The sequence below is a fragment of the Anabrus simplex genome, chromosome 3, assembly GCF_040414725.1.
Source record: "Anabrus simplex isolate iqAnaSimp1 chromosome 3, ASM4041472v1, whole genome shotgun sequence".
Taxonomy (NCBI): domain Eukaryota; kingdom Metazoa; phylum Arthropoda; class Insecta; order Orthoptera; family Tettigoniidae; genus Anabrus; species Anabrus simplex.
The window spans coordinates 409340632-409361246 of record NC_090267.1 but is presented as its reverse complement, the minus strand read 5'-3'; the positions used below and the strand labels follow the sequence as shown (position 1 = coordinate 409361246).

Sequence of the window (20615 nt, the reverse complement as noted above, 5' to 3'; positions counted from 1 at the left end):
TCAAAGATATGTAGCTAACTCCGTGCTTGAAATTTTAGGAGAGGAAGAAGAGACAAATCAAATCTACTAAATATGGGTGTGTTACCTAAGGTGACTCACTCAACAGTTGCTGCATTTTTCAGTGATGCACTTTCATGTTTGTGGCCATCAGGCATTGTTTACGATCATGTTCGTGTGGCCTGCACTGATGCTGCACCTTACATGTGTAAAGCCATAGGAGGTCTTGGGATATTATATCCCAAGATGATACACGTCGCATATGTAGCACACGGACTTCATAGAGTTGCTGAAGCAGTCTGGGCTTCCTTTCCTGAAGTAAACATGTTGATCTCCACAGTGAAAAGAGTGTTCCTGAAGACTCCTAGTTGCACGAAATTATTTTTGGATGCAGTTTATGATGTGCCGCTCTCCTGCCTTCACCAGTTTATACCAGTTGGGGAATGTGGCTCGAAGCTGCCGTTTATTATGCCGATTATTTTGAGGTAGTAAACAAAGGTAGTTGAAGACCTTGATTCTGAAGAAGCTGCTTCTATTAAGGTAGCTCAAGAAGTCTATGGTGTTCGTGAGCAACTTATATTTATTCGTTCCAATTTGCATTGCAGACCTTCAGCCATCGACAAGTTGCCTCTTCACATTAGTAATGGAATTGTTGAAGAAGTCATATGATCCTTAATGAACCTAACTAATCAAGTTTTCTTGGAAAAAGTGCAGAGTGTAGTGCTAAAACACTCTGGTCTCCTCAAACTTAAAAGCATTTCTGGTGTTATCCAAGGCAAAGGCAAAATTGACGGTGCGTCGATACTAGAAATCTCTGATTTCATCAAGTTGGAGTATGCTCCAATTTTGGCATGCGATGTGGAGAGTGTGTTTTCGGGGTACAAAGTAATTTTAAGCGAAAATAGGTGCAAGTTTTTGTTTCAAAAGCTGTTACATCATGCAATGATTAAATGTAATCAAGACATTTGAATTTCATTGACAAACTGGAGCATTTTATTGTGGTACTGTATGTAATTCTTTTTTATTTTGGCAATGTTGAAAGTGTAACATTCATTTCTTATAATATAAACTTCTAATTGATATCATATTTATGTTTCTTGAATGCATATTTCAACATTTTGAGTGCATATTTTGACACTTTTTAAGTGCATAATTATATGAAGCCTGCTCATTATCTTTCTAATTCACAAATACAATGCAAAATACCAAACACACTTGAGTCTCAAACTTGAGACTACCCAGTTGCTGGTTGGCTGTGTTGCCCTAGTGGTTAATTAACCAGCTTTTAACTTATTTTGCTGTCAGCTATGTGAATTAAATGATGTGTGGTGAAGGAAAAAATTAAGTCTAATATTTTCCTTTGGGTTCACCTAGCAGTAGGTATAAAATGCCTTTGGGAGTGGCAACCCCATCGTAATAATCGCCTATATATGATATGGTACTTGTAAATCAACTTTGGAAAAGGTTAGGGCATCCCTTGCTTAAAGCGACGTGCAGTTCTCGGGGGTACTGGGGGAACTGCAAGAAATGGGTGACCAGTAACCAACATTAAGATAGGAATAGTAAGTCTTATGACCCTGACAGGAAAGGTGGGGGAAGTAGTAGATTTCATGGAGAAGGGGAAGGTGAAGGTGGAAATGATGTGGCTGAGTGAAGTGAAATGGAAAGGTAATGGAAGGAAGAAATTGAGGAAAGGATACACATTATATTGGAGTGATGGCCAAGAGGCAATAATTGGAGTGGGACTTATAATTTCAAAGCAACTGGTGGAGTATGTTGAAGTGGTAGAATGTGTGAGTGACAGAATAATGAAGATTAGACTTTTGACACCTTTTGGCAAGAAACTATATGATGATGTGTTGTGCAATGGACACACATTTCGTTACTGATGAGAGGGAAGCCTCACTACCCATGTCAGGCGAGGAATGAGCTTCATGAATCGCCACCACTCTCCACTTAAGGCTACAAGACAGTCCACTTGGAACTTAAATTGCTTGTTGTGGTGTTCTGCTTGGTGGTGAATGATTTTGTTATTTGATATTAGGCATAATTTAACATATGACAATAATAATAATAATAATAATAATAATAATAATAATAATAATAATAATAATAATAATAATAATAATGTATGATTGAGCGACTGGCAAGTGGCGCTGCAGAATAGTAATACGTAGTAGGCATGTAGAAAGTTACACTTCAAATATCAAGTGTGCATGAACATGGGAAGGCATACAATGGGATCGCATAAGACACACTATTCTTTCCAAACAACCAAACATCCAGTTTCCGAGTTGGTCGGAGAACAAGGATAAGGCAAATGTACACAAAGCCAATAATAAACTCACCACACAGCAAGTTTTAAACATATAATAGAGGTCTAAAAGATTTGTGAACTCCAGCCAGGAATGTGGAGGACAAAGTAACCAAACAGGATGACAAATTCATGCAATAACGTAAGGCAACCACCTCATAATAGTATACATGCTAGCTTGTCCACTCCAAACTCATTACAAAACGAACCACTCATGTCAATAGCTATTTAGCAGAGTATGCAGGGGGCAAAAACTGGGATTATTCCAGGAGGTGTTCCGCGGTAGGTACCAATTTAAAAAAAGGGGAGACATGGGAAAAAGAATAGACTCGCTATTGCAAAAGGACAAAAGAACAACAAAATATATTTATAGGCATTTAATGATTCAACAATTTTTTTTTTTTTTTTTTTTTTTTTACACCAAAATAAAATTATTTCATAAAATGTTGTTAACTTTTGTAACACTTGAAAGGATTGCAAAGTTTAATGCTCAATAGCTTAATATTTATCTAACACGAAAACACTGGTAAGAAAATTAATCTCTAAAGATATTGACTAGAATTTTAAACAGATGATTTTGTTCAAAGTTAATGAATAGTCCAGTTCTCCTCATCCAAATGTCTTATCTTTTCTTTTTTTTCTGGAAGAACAACAATTTGGTTACAATAAGATTCAACCTTAAAAAGCTTAGAGCTTCACACATTTAAAGATAACACTTCAAGACCACTTTACAAAGACAATCTCCAGGATTGTAGATAAGAATTGACAATGGCATAGAAATATTTTATCGATCAATTACCCAAAAGAAATAATTGTAGGAAAAAGGTACAGGTCGGGCGGGGAAAAGGACGGGAGGAGTCTGCCTCTTTTGGATTCGAAGACTTTTCAAATAGCACCAAAGAAGAGGCGCATTAGTTCCCTTGAAGAAACACTCTCATTTTTTTGTGCTCAAGAAAATATCCACATGGAGAATCTATCATGCCGCACGCAAGCGAAGAAAACGGTTTATACTTAAAAGGGGAACTCACTAATGGTCAGGCCACCAGCAACATCATCAGCAACATAGAATTTTATAAATCGCACCATGCCTGAAGGGCATAAATGTTAAGCAGTTCGAACTTTGTATTTTATAACATATCCAATATGATACTTGCTCACCCAGCTCAGTGTTGCGAAGAGTGCTATTCCAGATGGTCGGAAAAATAGCAAAATCGTACGGGCCAGCCGTATAAATCGTAGTCTCCCTCCACACAAGTCTGTCACTCGAAACCTGACTGACTCGCTCAGTGCGAGCCGCTCCTTTATAGGCAGCAAGGTAGAGAGGGCGAGAACATAACTAGAAGGATGATGCAAGATGATGTAGAACAGGGGAAGGAGAGGCACAAAGTCAAGCACAGTATGGAATATGCCGGGCAAGCAGGCGGAATAGATTGAGCAGCACAAATCACACGCCGGTGATAGTAGTAGCAGCAGCGACAGCAGCAGAACGGCAAAGATAGCGGAAGGAGGCGGAAGAAAAGTAGTCCATTAGTATAATACACTATGTGATCAAAAGTATCCGGACACCCCCAAAAACACACATTTTTAATCTTAGGTTTATTGTGCTGCCATCTACTGCCAGGTACTCCATAGCAGCTACTTCAGTAGTCGTTAGACATCGTGAGAGAGCAGTGTGGGGCGCTCCGCGGAACTCACGGACTTCGAACTGGTCAGGTGATTGGGCGTCACTTGTGTCAGAAGTCTGTACGCGAGATTTCCACACTCCTAAACATCCCTAGGTCCACTGTTTCTGATGTGATAGTGAAGTGGAAATGTGAAGGGACACATACAGCATGAAAACGTACAGGTCGACCTCGTCTGTTGGCTGAGAGAGACCGCCGACAGTTGAAGAGGGTCATAAAGTGTAATAGGCAGGTATCTATCCAGACCATCACTCAGGAATTCCAAACTGCATCAGGTTCCACTCCAAGTACTATGACAGTTCGGCGGGAGGTGAGAAAACTTGGATTTCATGGTTGAGCGGCTGCCCATAAGCCACACATCACGCAGGTTAATGCCAAACGACGCCTCGCTTGGTGTAAGGGGCGTAAACATTGGACGATTGAACAGTGGAAAAATGTTGTATGCAGTGATGAATCACGGTACACAATATGGCGATCCGGTGAACGTCATCTGCCGACGTGTGTTGTGCCAACAGTAAAATTCGGAGGCGGTGGTGTTATGGTGTGGTCGTGCTTTTCATGGAGGGGGCTTACATCCCTTGTTGTTTTGTGTGGCACTATCACAGCACAGGCCTACATTGATGTTTTAAGCACCTTCGTGCTTCCCACTCTTGAAGAGCACTTAGGGAATGGCGATTGCATCTTCATCTTTCAACACGATCGAGCACCTGTTCATCATGGCCTGTGGCGGAGTGGTTACCTGACATCTCTCCTCAGTGCAGCGCTCTGTTAAGAATGGCTGCCATTCTCCAAGCAACCTTCCAGCACCTGATTGAACGTATGCCTGCGAGAGTGGAAGCTGTCATCAAGGCTAAGGGTGGGCCAACACCATATTGAATTCCAGCATTACCAATGGAGGGCGCCACGAACTTGTCCATTATGTTCAGCTAGGTGTCCGGATACTTTTGATCACATAGTGTATGTCAGTTGAGAGCACGTAACATTGTTGAAAATTCCGGTGTATATTTGATCCACCTCGTATTTATAAAATAAAATAAATTCATACACATATATCTTTCAATGTTCATATCAGTGCATATGTTATTTCTTTTATATTCTAGTAATAGTTCCTGATATTGATGTACCTGATGATCCAGTTGTGGATGAAAAACCCAAGAATGTATCGAGTCCTTCATTAGTTGTAGAGCTACCTAATAAAAAGTGCCACAAGTCCAGCAGAAGCTCTAGACATAATCATAGTGTTAGGTAAGTAAATCAGTTTGAGTGTTTTTTTTAAATTTAATACTTGCTCCTTTCTGGCTGTATATGTATCCACAGTTTGAGCACTCCCAAATACCACTCAGGTTTTTCTCTTCTGATCTGATGAGAGTATTCCCTCCACCTCTGTATCTGGATTACTGGGATGTCCTTCCTCAAGGTGGCTTCAGTTGTTCACCGCCATGCTGCTTTTGGACGTTGTGTACTTGGTTGGTCATTGTAACTCCTGCAGACCACTGCTATATTTTCATCTCTGTGGTGTGAATTTACTGATAGCATTTTGCTTTGCCCAGTATTTGGAGCCATACATAAGTGCAGGTCAGACAGCTGTCTTGTAAACTCTTCGTTTAACCCTTATAGGTATCTGTCTGTTACACAGGATGTCAGTGATCACCATTTTATCCAGCCAACATTGATGTAGCCTCTTAAAAAGCCTCTTAAAACAATAACAACCACCACCACCACTACTGTGCTGGCTAGGAAGACTGTGATGTACGAACCAAACAACTTTGACTCTGCAAAGTTGCAGAACATATATTCTGTCTTTACTGTTGACCCTGAGTCTGTTTCTCTCCAGCGAATCTCCATTGTTCTTGATGTGTTTCACTGACTAGAACAGTATCATTTGTATAAAGTAAGTTCCATTGAAGTTCTGCCATCAGCTGCTCTGTCTAGTCGTTAACGGCAGTGTTGAATGGATTTGGGGTGTGTTGATGTATGATGCGCACCAACTTCAACAGAAAGTCTTTCAGACACCCCCGAACTAGATTTTGCTTCGGTAAAGGGATGAATATTTATGTCCTGAATCAGCCTCACACACTCCTTAGGGAGCTGCCAACTTGCATTCAGGAGATAGTGGGTTCGAACCCCTGCTGTCAGCAGCCCTGAAGATGGTTTTTCATGGTTTACCGATTTTCAAACCAGGCAAATGCTGGGGCTGTATCTGTATGAAGACCACAGTTGCTTCCTTCCTGCTCCTAGACCTTTCCTATCCTATTGTCCCCATAAGATCTACATGTGTTGGTTGGTGTGATGTTGGTGTTCCATAGAGCAAATTGTAATTATAAAAAATAAAAAAAAACACCATCACCGCTCCTCAGGAACATTTTGGTGTCGCAATGCTGCCCAGGTGATCTGTCTGGAAACATGGTCAGATGCTTTCTCTAAATCAATGAATATCATGTGTAGTTCTTCTTGAAGTACATAGTGCTTCTCCATTAAGATCTGGAGGGTCTGATTAGTATCACTGATTGGCATACCAGATTTGAAACTGCACTATTTATTATTATTATTATTATTATTATTATTATTATTATTATTATTATTATTATTATTATTATTATTATCAGCTTTATTGGCCACATTGGACCACTTGAGTCTTCCATGTACACTTTTTCTTTGAAGTTTGTACTGTTTGATTCTTCTTATCTGCCCAGTACTTCTTCATTCGTTCTGATCGAAGTGTTCTTAATTCGTCTGAAATCTCTACAGGCCTTCTGTGCATCATTTCAGTTGAAAATTTGTAATTCTTAAGAAAGGTGGTAATTTTATTCTTGTTCTCTGCATCTGTAATTTCGAGTCTAACTATTTTAACTATTTTGAGATCCTCTTCAATTTCTTTGATCCAGTGCCCCCCTGTCTTCTTTCCCAGATCTCTCATCACTAGTTGTCGTAAAATCTTGTTTTCTGGTAATTGTAAGATGTGAAAGAAATAAGAGGTTCTTTTCTTCTTCATCGTGCTGGTAACTGTGTCAATCTCTCGATAGTTTCATTGGGGAGGATTCTCCAGACTCCTTCAACCTGGTACTTTTTATTTATGTAAGTTCTAATAATTCTTCTTTCAGTTTTGAGGAGCTGATCAGATCTTCCTTCATTTTTAATTTGGAACAAGGTTTCGCAAGCATAAGTGGCTTCGGGCAAAGTTACAGTTACAGTTTTGTATTATTGGATCTTAGTGTCTATTGACAAGCATTTTTTGTTACAGGTTGACCAGGTTAGAAATTGTGCCTTTTTTTCATTTTGTTGGTTCTATTTTTCAATGTTGCTTTCTCGCTTAAGTTGTGCATAATGATTTCTCCAACATTAATTATGTTAATTTTTTGATCATTTATGATGACTTCTTTTATGTCAAGGGGTTTCATTGGCATGATCTCATTTTTCTCAAAGGATATTTGTAATCCTATTTTTAATGCAATTTTCTGGAGACTGGTGATCTGAGCACGGACTTCTTCCATGTCAAAGGCTAAAAGAGCTAAATCATCTGCAAACCCTATGCATTTTGTCCTTATTGAGGGTTTTGCTCCAATTTTGATTTTAGTTGAGTTTTCTTTTTTGCCAAATTTTCATGATGTAATCCAGAGCCACATTGAAGAGCAATGGGGATAATCCGTCACCTTGCCTGAGGCCTGTATTTATTGTAAAAGCATTTGACATTTCTCCCCTGAACTTTACCTTTGAAATTGTGTTGGTTAAAGTTAGTTGAATAATTTTTGTTAATTTAGGATGAAGGCCATATGATCTGAGGATTTTTAAAAGAGTGGGTGGGTCTGTGTATACTATCGTAAGCCTTTTTGAAATGTATGAATGAAATAAACAGCTGTTTATTTCTGTATTTGTAATATTCCATTATTAGTTTCAGGCTGAGAATTTGGTCTGGGCAACTTCTGTATTGGCAAAATCCTCCTTGGTATTCTCCAAGTTGTTGTTTCAGAATATTTTTTATCCTATTGTAAATTATGCGGGAGAAAATTTTGTAAGTGCATTCCGAAATGGTTATTCCTCTGTAATTGTCTGGATTAGTTTTATCTCCTTTTTTGAATAATGGATGGATTATACCTGAGGTCCAGTGTTCTGGGATTTTCTCTGTGATCCACATTTTGACTAGATGCTGATGTAAATTTATGATTGCTGGTTTCCCTGCATTTTTCCAGATTTCTGCAAAGACTAGGTCTTCACCACATGCCTTATAATTTTTTAGTTCCTTAATTGCGAATTCTACCTCATTATAGTTGGAGGAACTATTACATCTGGGTTGGTTAAAATGGGCATGACAGTATATACTTCCAATGCTTCCAGTGGGTCATCATAATTTAAAAGTTTGTTGAATGTCTCTGCAACGATCTCTGCATTTTCTTGATTACTATGGGCTAACCTTCCTGATTTATCTCTCAGCATTAATATTGGGGGTCGCATTTTTTAAGGTATTTACTGCACTATTTCTTTATTTATTTTTTAATTTTTATTTATTTTTTTATTTAAATAAATAAATTTCATTTTGATCCGTATTCACAGTACTCTAATCTGTTTGTCATATTCATACCTTGGTCTACCCCTGCCATTTTTACTGCATACACTTCCCTCAAAAACTAACTGAACAGGTCTGGTTACCCAGTTGTAATTCCTCACACTTATCACCTCCACCGCACCGGGGAGTGTTAAGATGTGTCATAGCATACTATTTCTTCTTGCGGTCAAATTTTTCCAAATCGTTCTTCTCTCACCAATTCGATTCTGTATTTCTTCATTCATGAATCAATCTATCCATCTCACCTTCAGCATTCTTCTGTAACATCACAATTCAAAAGCTTCTGTTCTCTTTCTTTCTGAGCTAGTCATCATCCATGTTTCACTTCCATACAGTGCCACACTTCAGACAAAAGTCTTCAGAAAGGTCTTTCTAATTCCTATATCAATATTCAAAGGGGGCAAATTTATTTTCTTAAGAAACACCTTTCGTGCTTGTGCTAATCTGCATTTTATGTTGTTCTCACTTCTGCCATTGTTAGTTATTTTACCACCCAAGTAACAGTATTCATCAACTTCCTTTGAGACTTCATTTCCAAATCTAATATTTCGTGCATCACCTGATGACTTTGTTCGACTGCACTTCATTACTTTTGTTTTGGACTTATTATCATCTTGTACTCCTTCTGCAAGATTCTATCCATACCATTCAACAATTTCTCCAGATCTGCAGACTCAGATAAAATAATATCATTGGCAGATCTCAGAGTTTTGATTTCCTCTCCTTGGATTGTGATTCTCTTTCCAAATTCCTTTTGGATTTCCTTTACTGCTTGTTCTTTATAAACGTTGAAAAGGAAGAGGGACAAACTGTAGCCTTGCCTCACTCTTTTCTGGATTGCTGCTTCTTTTTTCAAAGGCCTCGATTCTTATCACTGCAGACTGTTTTTTGTACATATTGTAGATTGAAGAATTGAAGTATGTTCCTGATCACCTTCAGAATCTCAAATAGCTTGGTCCAATCATCATTATCGAATGCCTTTTCTAGATTTACGAACTCCATGTATGTGGGCTTGTCGTTCTTAATTCGGTCCTCTAAGATTGGACGTGAAGTCGGAATTGCTTAAAGTGTTCCTACATTTCTTCTGAAGCCATATTGATCTTCTCCCAACAAAGTTCCAACTTGGCTCTCTATTCCTGTAAATAATACGTGTTAAAATTTTGCAGGCGTGAGATACTAAACTAATGGTGCAGTCGTTTTTACACTTGTCAGCAGGGGCTTTCTTGGGAATAGGTATAACAACATTCTGTCCAAAATTAGATGGCACTTCTCCTGTGTAATACATCTTACACACTAAATTGAATAACCTTGCCATGCTGGTTTCTCCTAAGGCAGTCGGTAATTCTGGAGGTATGTCATCAATTCCAGGTGCCTTGGTTCTAATTAGGTCTCTCAAAGCTCTGTCGAAGTCTGACCTCAAAATTGGGTCTCCCATTTCATCAGCATCAGCAGCCACTTCTTGTTCCAGAACCTTGTCATATACTTCTTTACCTAGATACAACTGTTGGGTATGTTTCTGCCATCTTTCTGCCTTGTCTTCTTTCCCTAGAAGTGGTTTTCCATCAGAGCTCTTAATATTTGTACACATAGTTTTCCTTTCTCCAAAGGTTTCCTCGATTTTCCTGTATGCAGCATCTACCTTTCCTAGGACCATACAACCTTCAACATCTTTCCACTTCTCTTTCAGCCATTCTTCCTTAGCTGTTGTGCACTTTCTATCTACTTCAATGTTTAAATGCCTGTATTCATTTTTGCCCTCCTCATTTTTTTCACTCATGTACTTTCTTTCTTTTTTTGTCAAAAAAAAGGCCATACTTTCCAGTGTTGACTCAGTTAAATGTAACTTAAAAGCTCTTCAGTTTGTCAAACACACAGGTTAAATATAAATATTATTCTACAACATACCTGTTAAAAACACATTATTAAGCAAGGGATGAAAATATACACTATTAAACAAAGATTGACATGTTTTGTTCTTAAAAGAACATCATCAGATTCAATTAAGGCACACTCAAATATTTAGAAACATCATTTATGTATATCTCTGTTTAATATTTAGAAACTTAAATTCTAGAACTTATCTTAATAATGTCCTGCTTTGTCTCCACTCCAGAAAAAAGTAAAAAAAAAAAAGAAAAGAACAGGCAGTTAATGCTCATGTACATTGGGTCACATTATGGAAGATATTCTGGCTGAAGGCCAACAACGTATGTCACAGCAGAGAAACCAGGAATCGTGTTATAAAACCTGCTAGTGGCCCTGTATATTTCTGTGTTAATTGTAGTCTTGTGTCATTTCATTTGCTGGCACCCCTTTATGTCATCATTTGAGGTTGCTAATCTAAATGTTATGCCTACTAAAAATCATCAGTCATAATGATTTGTCATTGAAGATAGTTCATATCTTTTCGATATACAATATTATCCCTGATATAATATGTGATGGATTATGTCGTCTACATAACAGTACTCTTGAGATTCTTTAAAAATCGAATGTATTTATGGTGGTGTTTCACTTGTATTTAATATTGTGTGCTTCATTGTTAGCATTGAGACTTATATTGGAATTGTAAAATTTACAGCGTTATGGATGTATCGGTTGTTGTTTCAGGACCAGTAGTGAATCTCGAAGCTGTAGTCAAGACAGAACTAGTAAGAAAAGAAGTAGTAGCAAAAATAAAAGTAAGAAGAAACGCAGTCACAGTAAAGAAAAAGAACCAAGCCACCGAAGTAAAGAAGGCCGCCATAGTAGAAGAAAGGATGATGTTCCTGACAGCAGTCGTCAAAGGAGTCGTAGCAAAGATAGTCACATTTCTAGTAAAAAGTCTAACAAGCTACAAGATAGCAGTCAACACCGAAGTGAAAACAAAACTGGCCACCGCAGTCGGAAGCGGGACAGGTCGCATGAAAACAGTCGGCATCGTAGTCGTAGTAGAGACAGTTGGAAGAGGGATAGATCTCGTGATAACAGTCAGCACAGGAGGAATCTTCCGAACAACTCCAGGAAAGAACGGAGCCGTGGTAGAACTAGAACTCGCTCTCGCTCAAGACACAGGTTAGTTTATCAGTCAGCCATGTATGTTTGCCAATGTAATCATGAGAACAATCTATCTCTTTTGGGTTTGTGAGTATCTTCTATCCTTACAGGTTCATTGCCTTTGCAGCATAACCAAAATACACAGTTCCTGTCTGAGCTAATTTATTTACTTGCATGCCCCATGATGTAGCCTCGTCTTTATTCTGTTGTGGATAATTTTTGACCGTAGTGCTGAGTTCTTTAGTCATTGACATTCTCTTTCTAAAATAAATCATATTGTTCTACCCAAGATGGTGACATTGAAGTATTGTATGTTTAAATTTAACAACTGTGTGTCGTTTGCTACGAAGATCTCACAGGACAAATTTCCATCATCCTGCCTTTGTAAGGACTGTTAGGAGTTACTGTAGAACAGTCATGAAACTAATTGCATTGTTGCTGGTTTTTCACTGAGGCAATTGCAGTTTGATTCCCTGCCAAAACTTGTGGGATTTATGAAGTGAAAGTCATGTACCTGTGGTTCGGATTCCATGTAATAAATGGAAGTCCCATGGATATGAACACTGTACGAAAAGTCATGTACAACTACAAGTTTGCTCCCTATTATTCCTGGATAGTGATAGATACAGGAAATATAAGATTATCATCATTTAGGGCATATTTTTGAGGTTAACAGTGACCTGTATTTTAATATTTTAGTGTTCATGACAGGTTGCTATTGTTCCAAATTTATTCTCTTTTCAGAAGACAGTACTAATTTGCCTTCAACCTTTGAATTTAATTTTTACTTCTTGCATTATTCTTTGCGTCCTCCTCAGCAATGTAGTACTAAGACTTTTCAAGACATACATGTGAACTGTTGCCATTCTACATTCAAACTTATCCTTGCAGATGTTAATAGTGAGACATTCAAACATCATCCAGGAGTGTTTCATTGTTGATTTCTTCTAAAACTTCCATGTTATTTGACATTGTGTTAATGAGGTCTGCTCTGCAAATAACCTCAGCCATTGTGGGTGGGGCTAACTTCCAATAAGTAACCAGGGGACCCTGACCCGTACAGAGCACGTCCCCATATGGCAGATAGAGGGCCCCTACAGTATGTAGGGCTGGTTGAAATACCCAGTGCAACCCACGGACCAACAGGTAGCCCAGTTCCTGGGGGCTTTACAGTACTGGGACAGCCTCTCTCCAGGGGTCATAAATATGGAGAGCCCTTGCCCTGGGTTATGGGTGAAGATCTCAACGGCATCTACGGTGGAGAAGATGTGCTTTGGTACAGTGGAGATGGCAGAAGAGGCAGCCCAGGTACTGGGGATTAATACAAGTAAAAAATCGCCCAACAGTTAAGCAGGAGGAAGAGGAACCAATATAATAACCCTGGTTCCCAACGGCTGTGCTAGTGGAAGAGGCTATGCCAGACAGACTGGCTACAAAGGTGCAACTCAAGTTTTGTGGAGTCTGCGGCAGTTCGTTGCAGTTCCGTTGCTTGAACCCGCATGTCTCATGCTATATGCGCTGCGGTGAATGGCTCTGGAATCATAGCGTATGGGTCACTTCCGGGCAAGTTGTAGTCCACCTTAAACAAATTCACGCCAATGGCAATTTCACTTGCTATTTGAGAGTCCAATGGTGATGGTATAAGGATGGTGGGAGCAGGTTTTGAGTCAAACTGGGAGCTTCTAGTCTGGACCTGCACGTTGGCCTTCCTGAGAACTTGTGACTACTCAGGGATCCGGTCCTGCATCTATGACTGGGCAGGCCTATTTAGGATCACTGCTGCCCACCCCGAAGGGGGAAGGCCCTAGAAAATGTGGGCTAAACATCGGTAGTCACATTCAAACCCATCTGGGAAACCGCACTCAGAGGGTTGCCCCAATTCGTGCGGTCAAAATCAATTGAAAATGAAGAACACAATTTTAACTGTAGGCACGTGGAATGTCAGAACGCTATTTGACCTGAAGGACAATAATAGGCCCGAAAGAAGGACAGCTCTTATTACCCATGAGCTAGCAAGGCTAAACATTGACATCGCTGCTCTGAGCGAAACAAGACTATCAGGTGAAGGACAAATCAGTGAAGCAAGTAGCGGATACACCATCTTTAGGAAAGGAAGAGAGGAAGGAGAAAATCGTATTCAAGGTGTTGGTTTTAAGGTCAAGACAAAGTGAGTGTATGAACATCAACTCACACCAATTGCAGTAAATGAAAGGCTTATGACCCTGCGTGTGCCTCTTTTTAAGGATAGTGCCATTACATTTATTTCTGCCTACACTCCTACTCTAAAAGATGAGGAAGGTACAAAGAAATCAGTTCTACCAACATCTGAACACAGTTCTCACCAAGATACCTGCAACCGATAAGATCTTACAGCTTGGCGACTTCAACGCTAGAATGAGTAATGATAACCGGCTATGGGAAGATGTCATGGAATATCAAGGTGTTGGGAATCGCAATTCAAATAGTCTATTACTACTTGGCCTGTGTGCTGAACATGAACTGTTTATATCACAAATACACAATTCCGACATCCCAACCGCTTCAAAACTACATGGATGCACCCACGATCCAAGCACTGGCACCTCATTGACTATGCCATTACCAGGCAATGCGACAGAAGAGATGTTCTGATTACAAAGACTGCGAGGAACATTGATGACTGTTGGACAGACCATAAACTTCTTCTTAGTCGACTCAGGATTACTATCCATCAAAAACCACATGTCCATCCTTCCAGAAGAAAATTCAACAGTGTTAAACTTCAGAATGAGGCTGTTGCCTCTGAATACCAGAATTCAATTTTAAACCATTTGTCACACAATCCAGTCAACAATAATCATGTAGATTGTGAATGGATCACACTACAAAAAATCATCAAGCAATCAGCGGAATGTGCTATTGGCTTTGAGAAAAAGAAAAGACAAGACTGGTTTGATGATGATAAAGAAGCCATAATCAACATTATCAATGCCAAGCGGATGCCTTTTTATCCTCCGTACAAGATCCATCTTCTCAGTGGAAGAGATCATGTTTTCAAGAGCTGAAGCAGAAATGTCAGACCAAAATTAGAGAAATAAAGAACAACTGGTGGCCACATAAAGTCAAAGAACTACAAAACTTGTCAGATGCCAGGGACTTGTGAAATTTCTATGCTGGATTAAAACAGATTTATGGACCTGTCGAAGCTTCATTGGGAAATTTGGAAACTACCGACAACACCACCATTCTTACAGACAATCAAGACATTCTGAGACGCTGCAAAGAGCACTTCAATTTACTTTTAAACCGCAGTTCCACTGCTGCTGAAAATTTTCTTCAGCATGTCCCACAACATCCTGTGCAACCTTGGATGTCAGTGCCACCAACCTTTCATCAACATAACAAAGCTCTTCTCAGCCTCGAACCTAGAAAGGCTCCTAGACCAGACAATATTCCTCTAGAACTCATTCTTAAAGGAGGCCTACCTCTCAATGAAGCTCTTCTCTCTGATCCTAAGGATATGGGAAACCAAATACATACCTGCAAACATGAAGAACTCTGTTATAGTCACCATCTTCAAAAAGGGCGATCGAAGCATTTGTGGTAACTACCGTGGCATATCCCTGCTGTCTATAGTAGGTAAAATATTTACCAGGATCCTGTTGAGTCGGCTTCAAACTCTATCTGAAAAGTTACTTCCCGAATCGCAGTGTGGGTTTCGCGCGTCCAGGAGTATCACTGACATGATCTTCTGTGCAAGACAGTTGCAGGAAAAATGCAGAGAACGACAGAAACCCTCGTTCTTGGTGTTTTATGCCCTGGAAAAGGCCTTCAATACTGTGCCTAGAGAGGCTGTGTGGATGGTGTTAAGGCAGTGTGGCTACCCCGAACATTTTGTTGCACTCATCTGGGCTCTTCGTGATGATATGGTTAGTCAAGTTCTCTATCAAAACAACGTGTCAGAAGAATTTCCTATTACTAGGGAATGCAGACTTTACCATCGCAACCACATGATTTAAATCTGTCATCACTGTGACCCAACTATTGCCAACCAAGCTGATCTTATGTGCCCAGCACTGTACATGCATTAAATGATTCCCTATGACCACACTTAATGTTTCATAACACCGGGTCATGTACGGGGCACTGTCACTAACAAATACTTTAACTGCATCATATGGTACACTATAACTGCGCAGAGCTTCTAAAACAGCACGAGAGCGGTTTGTAGCATTTCCTACATCAAGATAGTTCATGGAAACAACGTGCAGCTCTCTTTTCGATTCGGCTGGGACTTGGAATATGATGATAAAAACACAACGGCCCATTCTATCTGTAGTTTCATCACAGAATATGTTGATATTCTTCCCCACTAGAGCCTCTGCTGTTCTTTTCTGGTGGTCAGATTCAACTTCTAGAAAGGAAGAAAGACCTCAAATTATAACAAAATATTTTAAAATTACTGGATCAGTTTGGTACGGGTAAGATAATTCAATATGGAAATCGCACTCAAACTTGGTATCCTTCAATTTTGCGTGTGGTTTCGATGTCGTAATACCTAAACCGTACCCGATCAATGAAATCGAAACTTACCCGGTATATATACTTCACGCAGAGTTCTCACACATGGCAGCTCTTCATTTGAAAACTCAGTAATCCAGGCTCTTAGCTCTTTGCTATCCAGCTTTTCCAGAGGTATATTTGCTTTGGCAAATACTTCAACTGTGCATTTCGAGAAGTTATCTCTGGAAATTTGTTGTTGTTTACAACTACCTGACTGTATAAGCACAGAAGATTGCTTTCTTTGAGACGTGCTAGCAGCAGGAGTTGAACTTTAGTTATCGCATCGCTTACCCACGTGTTTTTCAGATTTAATGTGTTTCACAGAGCTATCTTTTTTTCCCCACCCAACTCGGCAATTCCGATACTTGCAAAACACTGTCGCTGAATCTGTGGCATATAAATCATCCTTTGCATATTGCTGAGCCCTTTCGTGCGCGGTTTTTGTCATGCACCCCATAACCTAAACGATCGCTCAACTTTTTACTCTTCACTAGTTTCAATTTTGAACAACAGGAAAACAACGCTGGGTCTATCTCGTTATTTCCGTGACACTCGATTTACATTTCAATAATAATCTATACAGATCTTATTCCCCTTGCTATTCCCATTGTAAATATCGATTAAAGTCAGCAAGCAGCAATCGATCGGAACGGTCGAAAGATTTATGCATCATATTTTGAGTATTTCTGACGATTTTTCTGAAATATGTTGTTTGCACCAGTAAAATAGCACCTTTTTGCAGAATTTGCACCAAAATCGCATAATCATACTAATTTAGCATTTTGTGTCGCAATTCGCATTTTGTCGCACTTCTATTTATACGTAAAAATTATTTTATTGCACATTAGAATTACCGTAGGCTTGGATTCAGTACAAGATTCAAAAGTTTGCATTTATTGCAAATGCGATTTTTTCAGGTCCCTACCTATTACTAATGGACTAAAGCAAGGTTGTGTGCTCGCACCTACGCTGTTTGCCTTGTACCTGACAGCTATGCTTTATGAGACATCTGGCAACAATGCAGGTGTAGGAATTAGTTACAGACTTGATGGATGGATTTTTAATCAGTCAAGACTCCGCTCTAAAAGACTTATCCATCTCACCCAGGTTACTTAACTGCAATATGCAGATGACAATGCTACTCCAGCTCATTCTCCAGAGGACTTTCAATTGTCAGTCCATTGCTTTAAGACTGCTTATGAGCATTTTGGCCTGTCTATCAACATTCAGAAAACTAAGGTTTTAGCCAACCTGCTCCAGGAACTAGTTTGGCTGACTTCAACATTACCATGGTCTCAGATACATCTCTGGAACAAAAGACTTCTTTCCCTACCTTGAGAATATTCTCTCGCCTCGTTGTACCTCGGAGATGGATGTAGAAAATAGAATACGAGCTGCTCATTGTGCTTTTGGACGTCTATCCCGCAAAGTCTTTTCTAATAAAAGACCTAAATATATCCACTGGGTTCGTACCCCACTGTCGGCAGCCCTGAAGATGCTTTTCCGTGGTTTCCCATTTTCACACCAGGCAAATGCTGGGGCTGTACCTTAATTAAGGCCACGGCCGCTTCCTCCCCGCTCCTAGCCCTTCCCTGTCCCATCGTCGCCATAAGACCTATCTGTGTCGGTGCGACGTAAAGCAAATAACGAAAAAAAAAAAAAAAATATATATATATATATATATATATATATCCACTAAACTGATGGTGTACCAAGCTGTCGTTGTCTCCACTTTATTGTATGGATGTGAAACATGGACTCTATACCACTGTGACATCAAGAAATTGGAACGTTTTCATCAGCAGAAGCTTTGGATCATTATGAACATCAAATGGAAGGATTATGTCTCCTATGTTGTAGTACTTGAAAGGGCACAGATGAACAGTATAGAAGCTTCCATCATAGGTCACCAGCTTAGATGGATTGGTTATGTGCAACGCATAGATGACAACAGGCTACCCCAACAGATACTATACAGTGAACTCAGTTCTGGCAGGAGGCCATGTGGTGCACCTCTGAAATGCTACAGGTATCAGCTCAAAAAACCTTGAAGAGCACAAACATTGACCCCAATAATTGGCACACACTTGCTGGCGCGCAATCACATCCACTGCTGTATTGCAGTTTGAAACTGAGTGTCGAAGGCTGCAAACAGAAACTCGGACAAACTCAACCACGTTCACCCCCTTCTCTCAGGTGTACCAAATGTGATCGCATGTTCTATGCAAGTATTGGCCTGATGAGTCATCAATGTCATTTACACAAAATGGACTGTACATGAATTGCAAATGAAAAACATACACTCGGATACGAGTAGTGGCCGCCGACGATGAATGACGTCTGCTAGTTCACTTGAAGATCCCTTATTCATGGGCTTCCACCCTAAGAGATGATGAATGTGCTTAGTGGCAATTAACCTTTTGTATTCATTGAGGATGGCGCCAACAAAGACAGCTTATGTTAACTTGGAGAGGCATGATACAGGAAAACAGATTGTGGGCAGACCAGAACCGACTGGATGGACATCATAAAGATGGCCCTTGGAGATCGGGGAAGGACACTGGAGGACGTCATTAACAAAATAACATATCTCAATAAGACAGAGTGGAAGAGGCTCACCAATAGTACCTAGGAAACTGGAACGGTAAAATGATGATGATGATGATCATCATCATCATCACACTGGATCCTCTGTGACTCAGGTGGCAGTGTGCTGACCTTCCACTGCTGAGTTCTGTGGTTCAAATCCCAGTCACTCCATGTGAGGTTTGTGCTGGACAAAGTGGAGGCGGGATAGGTTTTTCTCCGGGTACTCCGGTTTTTCCTATCATCTTTCATAGATAATTAAGAGTTTAACAGTTCCACCTTTTCAATACAAAATTTTTGCAATGCGGTTTACAGTACAAGTAAAACTTTTATTTGGTACTAGTTTTGACCTAAGGTCCTGGTCATCATCAGCCAATAACACAAATTACACAACATATCAAATGGTCCATAAACAATGTACATATGCCATAAACATTAATAAGAAACATGTAAGAGTTAAAATTAGACAGATTTGAATATTGTGGTTTGATGCTATAAAGTTAAAAGTTGAAGATGAAGAATAGTCACAAAGGTGATAAAAGTTTTAAATTGTGCATGAATTGCATTAAAATAAGGCACTTGACTGCTGTTAAAGAATGATTGAAGTTGATAAGTCTAGATGCTGAAGATTCATAAAACTTGTGTATCTTTCGCTACAAAGTTCTGATAGCTATATGTCATTATATAGTAGCAGTGGCATTTATAAAATAAGTTATGCACAGCTATTCTAGTTATTCCAGCAACACTCTCCAATATCATTTCATTTCGTCTATCGGTCATTAATCATTGCCCCAGAGGAGTGCGACAGACTTCGGCAGCCGGCACAATGCCTGTTCCCGCTGATGGATGGGGGCTTCATTCATTCCATTCCTGACCCAGTTGAATGACTGGAAACAGGCTGAGGATTTTCATTATTATCACAAAATCCTGTCCAACAGTCATATTGGCCTGTGAATGCAGGTAGTTTGTTGGCAATAACACATTGTTATTAGAGTAACTCAAGCTTGAATGTCGTGAAGAATTGGCAGAAAGCGCCTTAATTGCCTGTTGCAATAGATTTGATTCATATTCAGACATGCCAACTCTCCCGATTTAAGCGGGAGACTCCCGATTTATCATCGTTCTTCCCGATTTCCAGATTGCCAGGACCGATCCCCCGATTTTCAGGGCAGTTTCAGTAATTTTCGTAATATTTTAAATTATAATCATTATAAAATATCAAAGCCATCTTATTAATAGTGCTATGGTAGTACTTCTTCTTGTCGTTTGGGCCTACTGAGGACCACGGGGCTTGTTTCGACTCCTTGTATGGAAATTCTGTTTTTTTCTTTGCCCAGAAAGCTTTCATCTTCTGGCTGTGTGCTTGTTTCCTTTCCTCGGTCCACTTCGGTCGGGTGGTGCCTGTACTCTGTCTACTGGTGAGAGACTCTGGAAAGACACCTTGAAAGGTTAACTGCCGGAATAATACACGATCCTGTATGGTTTGTTCTGAAATCCCCAGCTGTTCTAAGTCAGACTTCACTGTGGTGATCCATTTATTTATGGACGCTTTCCCTTTGCCTGTAATGGTAAAGATCTTGCTGGTAAGTCTGTAAGTACTCATACGAGTCAAATGCCCATAGAAAGTCAATCGCCTCTTCCTCATGGATGTAACTATGTCTTCTTGATGGTCATAGATCTCTTTGTTGTGCATTATCCTGTAAGTACCATCCCCTTCTCCTATTGGTCCTAAAATCCTCCTTAGTATTTTTCATTCCTTCAGCTCTAGCTTCCTCGCTATGGTAGTACTTATTATTATAACTGATCATATACAGTCGTATCAGCACACTAAATGATATTTCAAAACCGGTTTTCTGACTCTAAGGTTGAAATTATTTTAAAACATTTGATTTCACAT

The 20615-nt window shown here is 39.7% G+C and overlaps 1 protein-coding gene across 6 annotated transcripts in view; it reads left to right on the top strand.

Moving 5' to 3' along the window:
* Positions 1–20615, top strand: part of LOC136866438 (protein Son) — a 372657-nt gene that overhangs the window by 69439 nt on the left and 282603 nt on the right. For all 6 annotated transcript variants that reach the window (XM_067143378.2, XM_067143379.2, XM_067143377.2 and 3 more), the window contains exons 3-4: positions 5094–5238; positions 11165–11608. In XM_067143378.2, coding sequence (XP_066999479.2) covers positions 5094–5238; positions 11165–11608 — 589 coding nt within the window. The remainder of the gene's footprint in view (positions 1–5093; positions 5239–11164; positions 11609–20615) is intronic.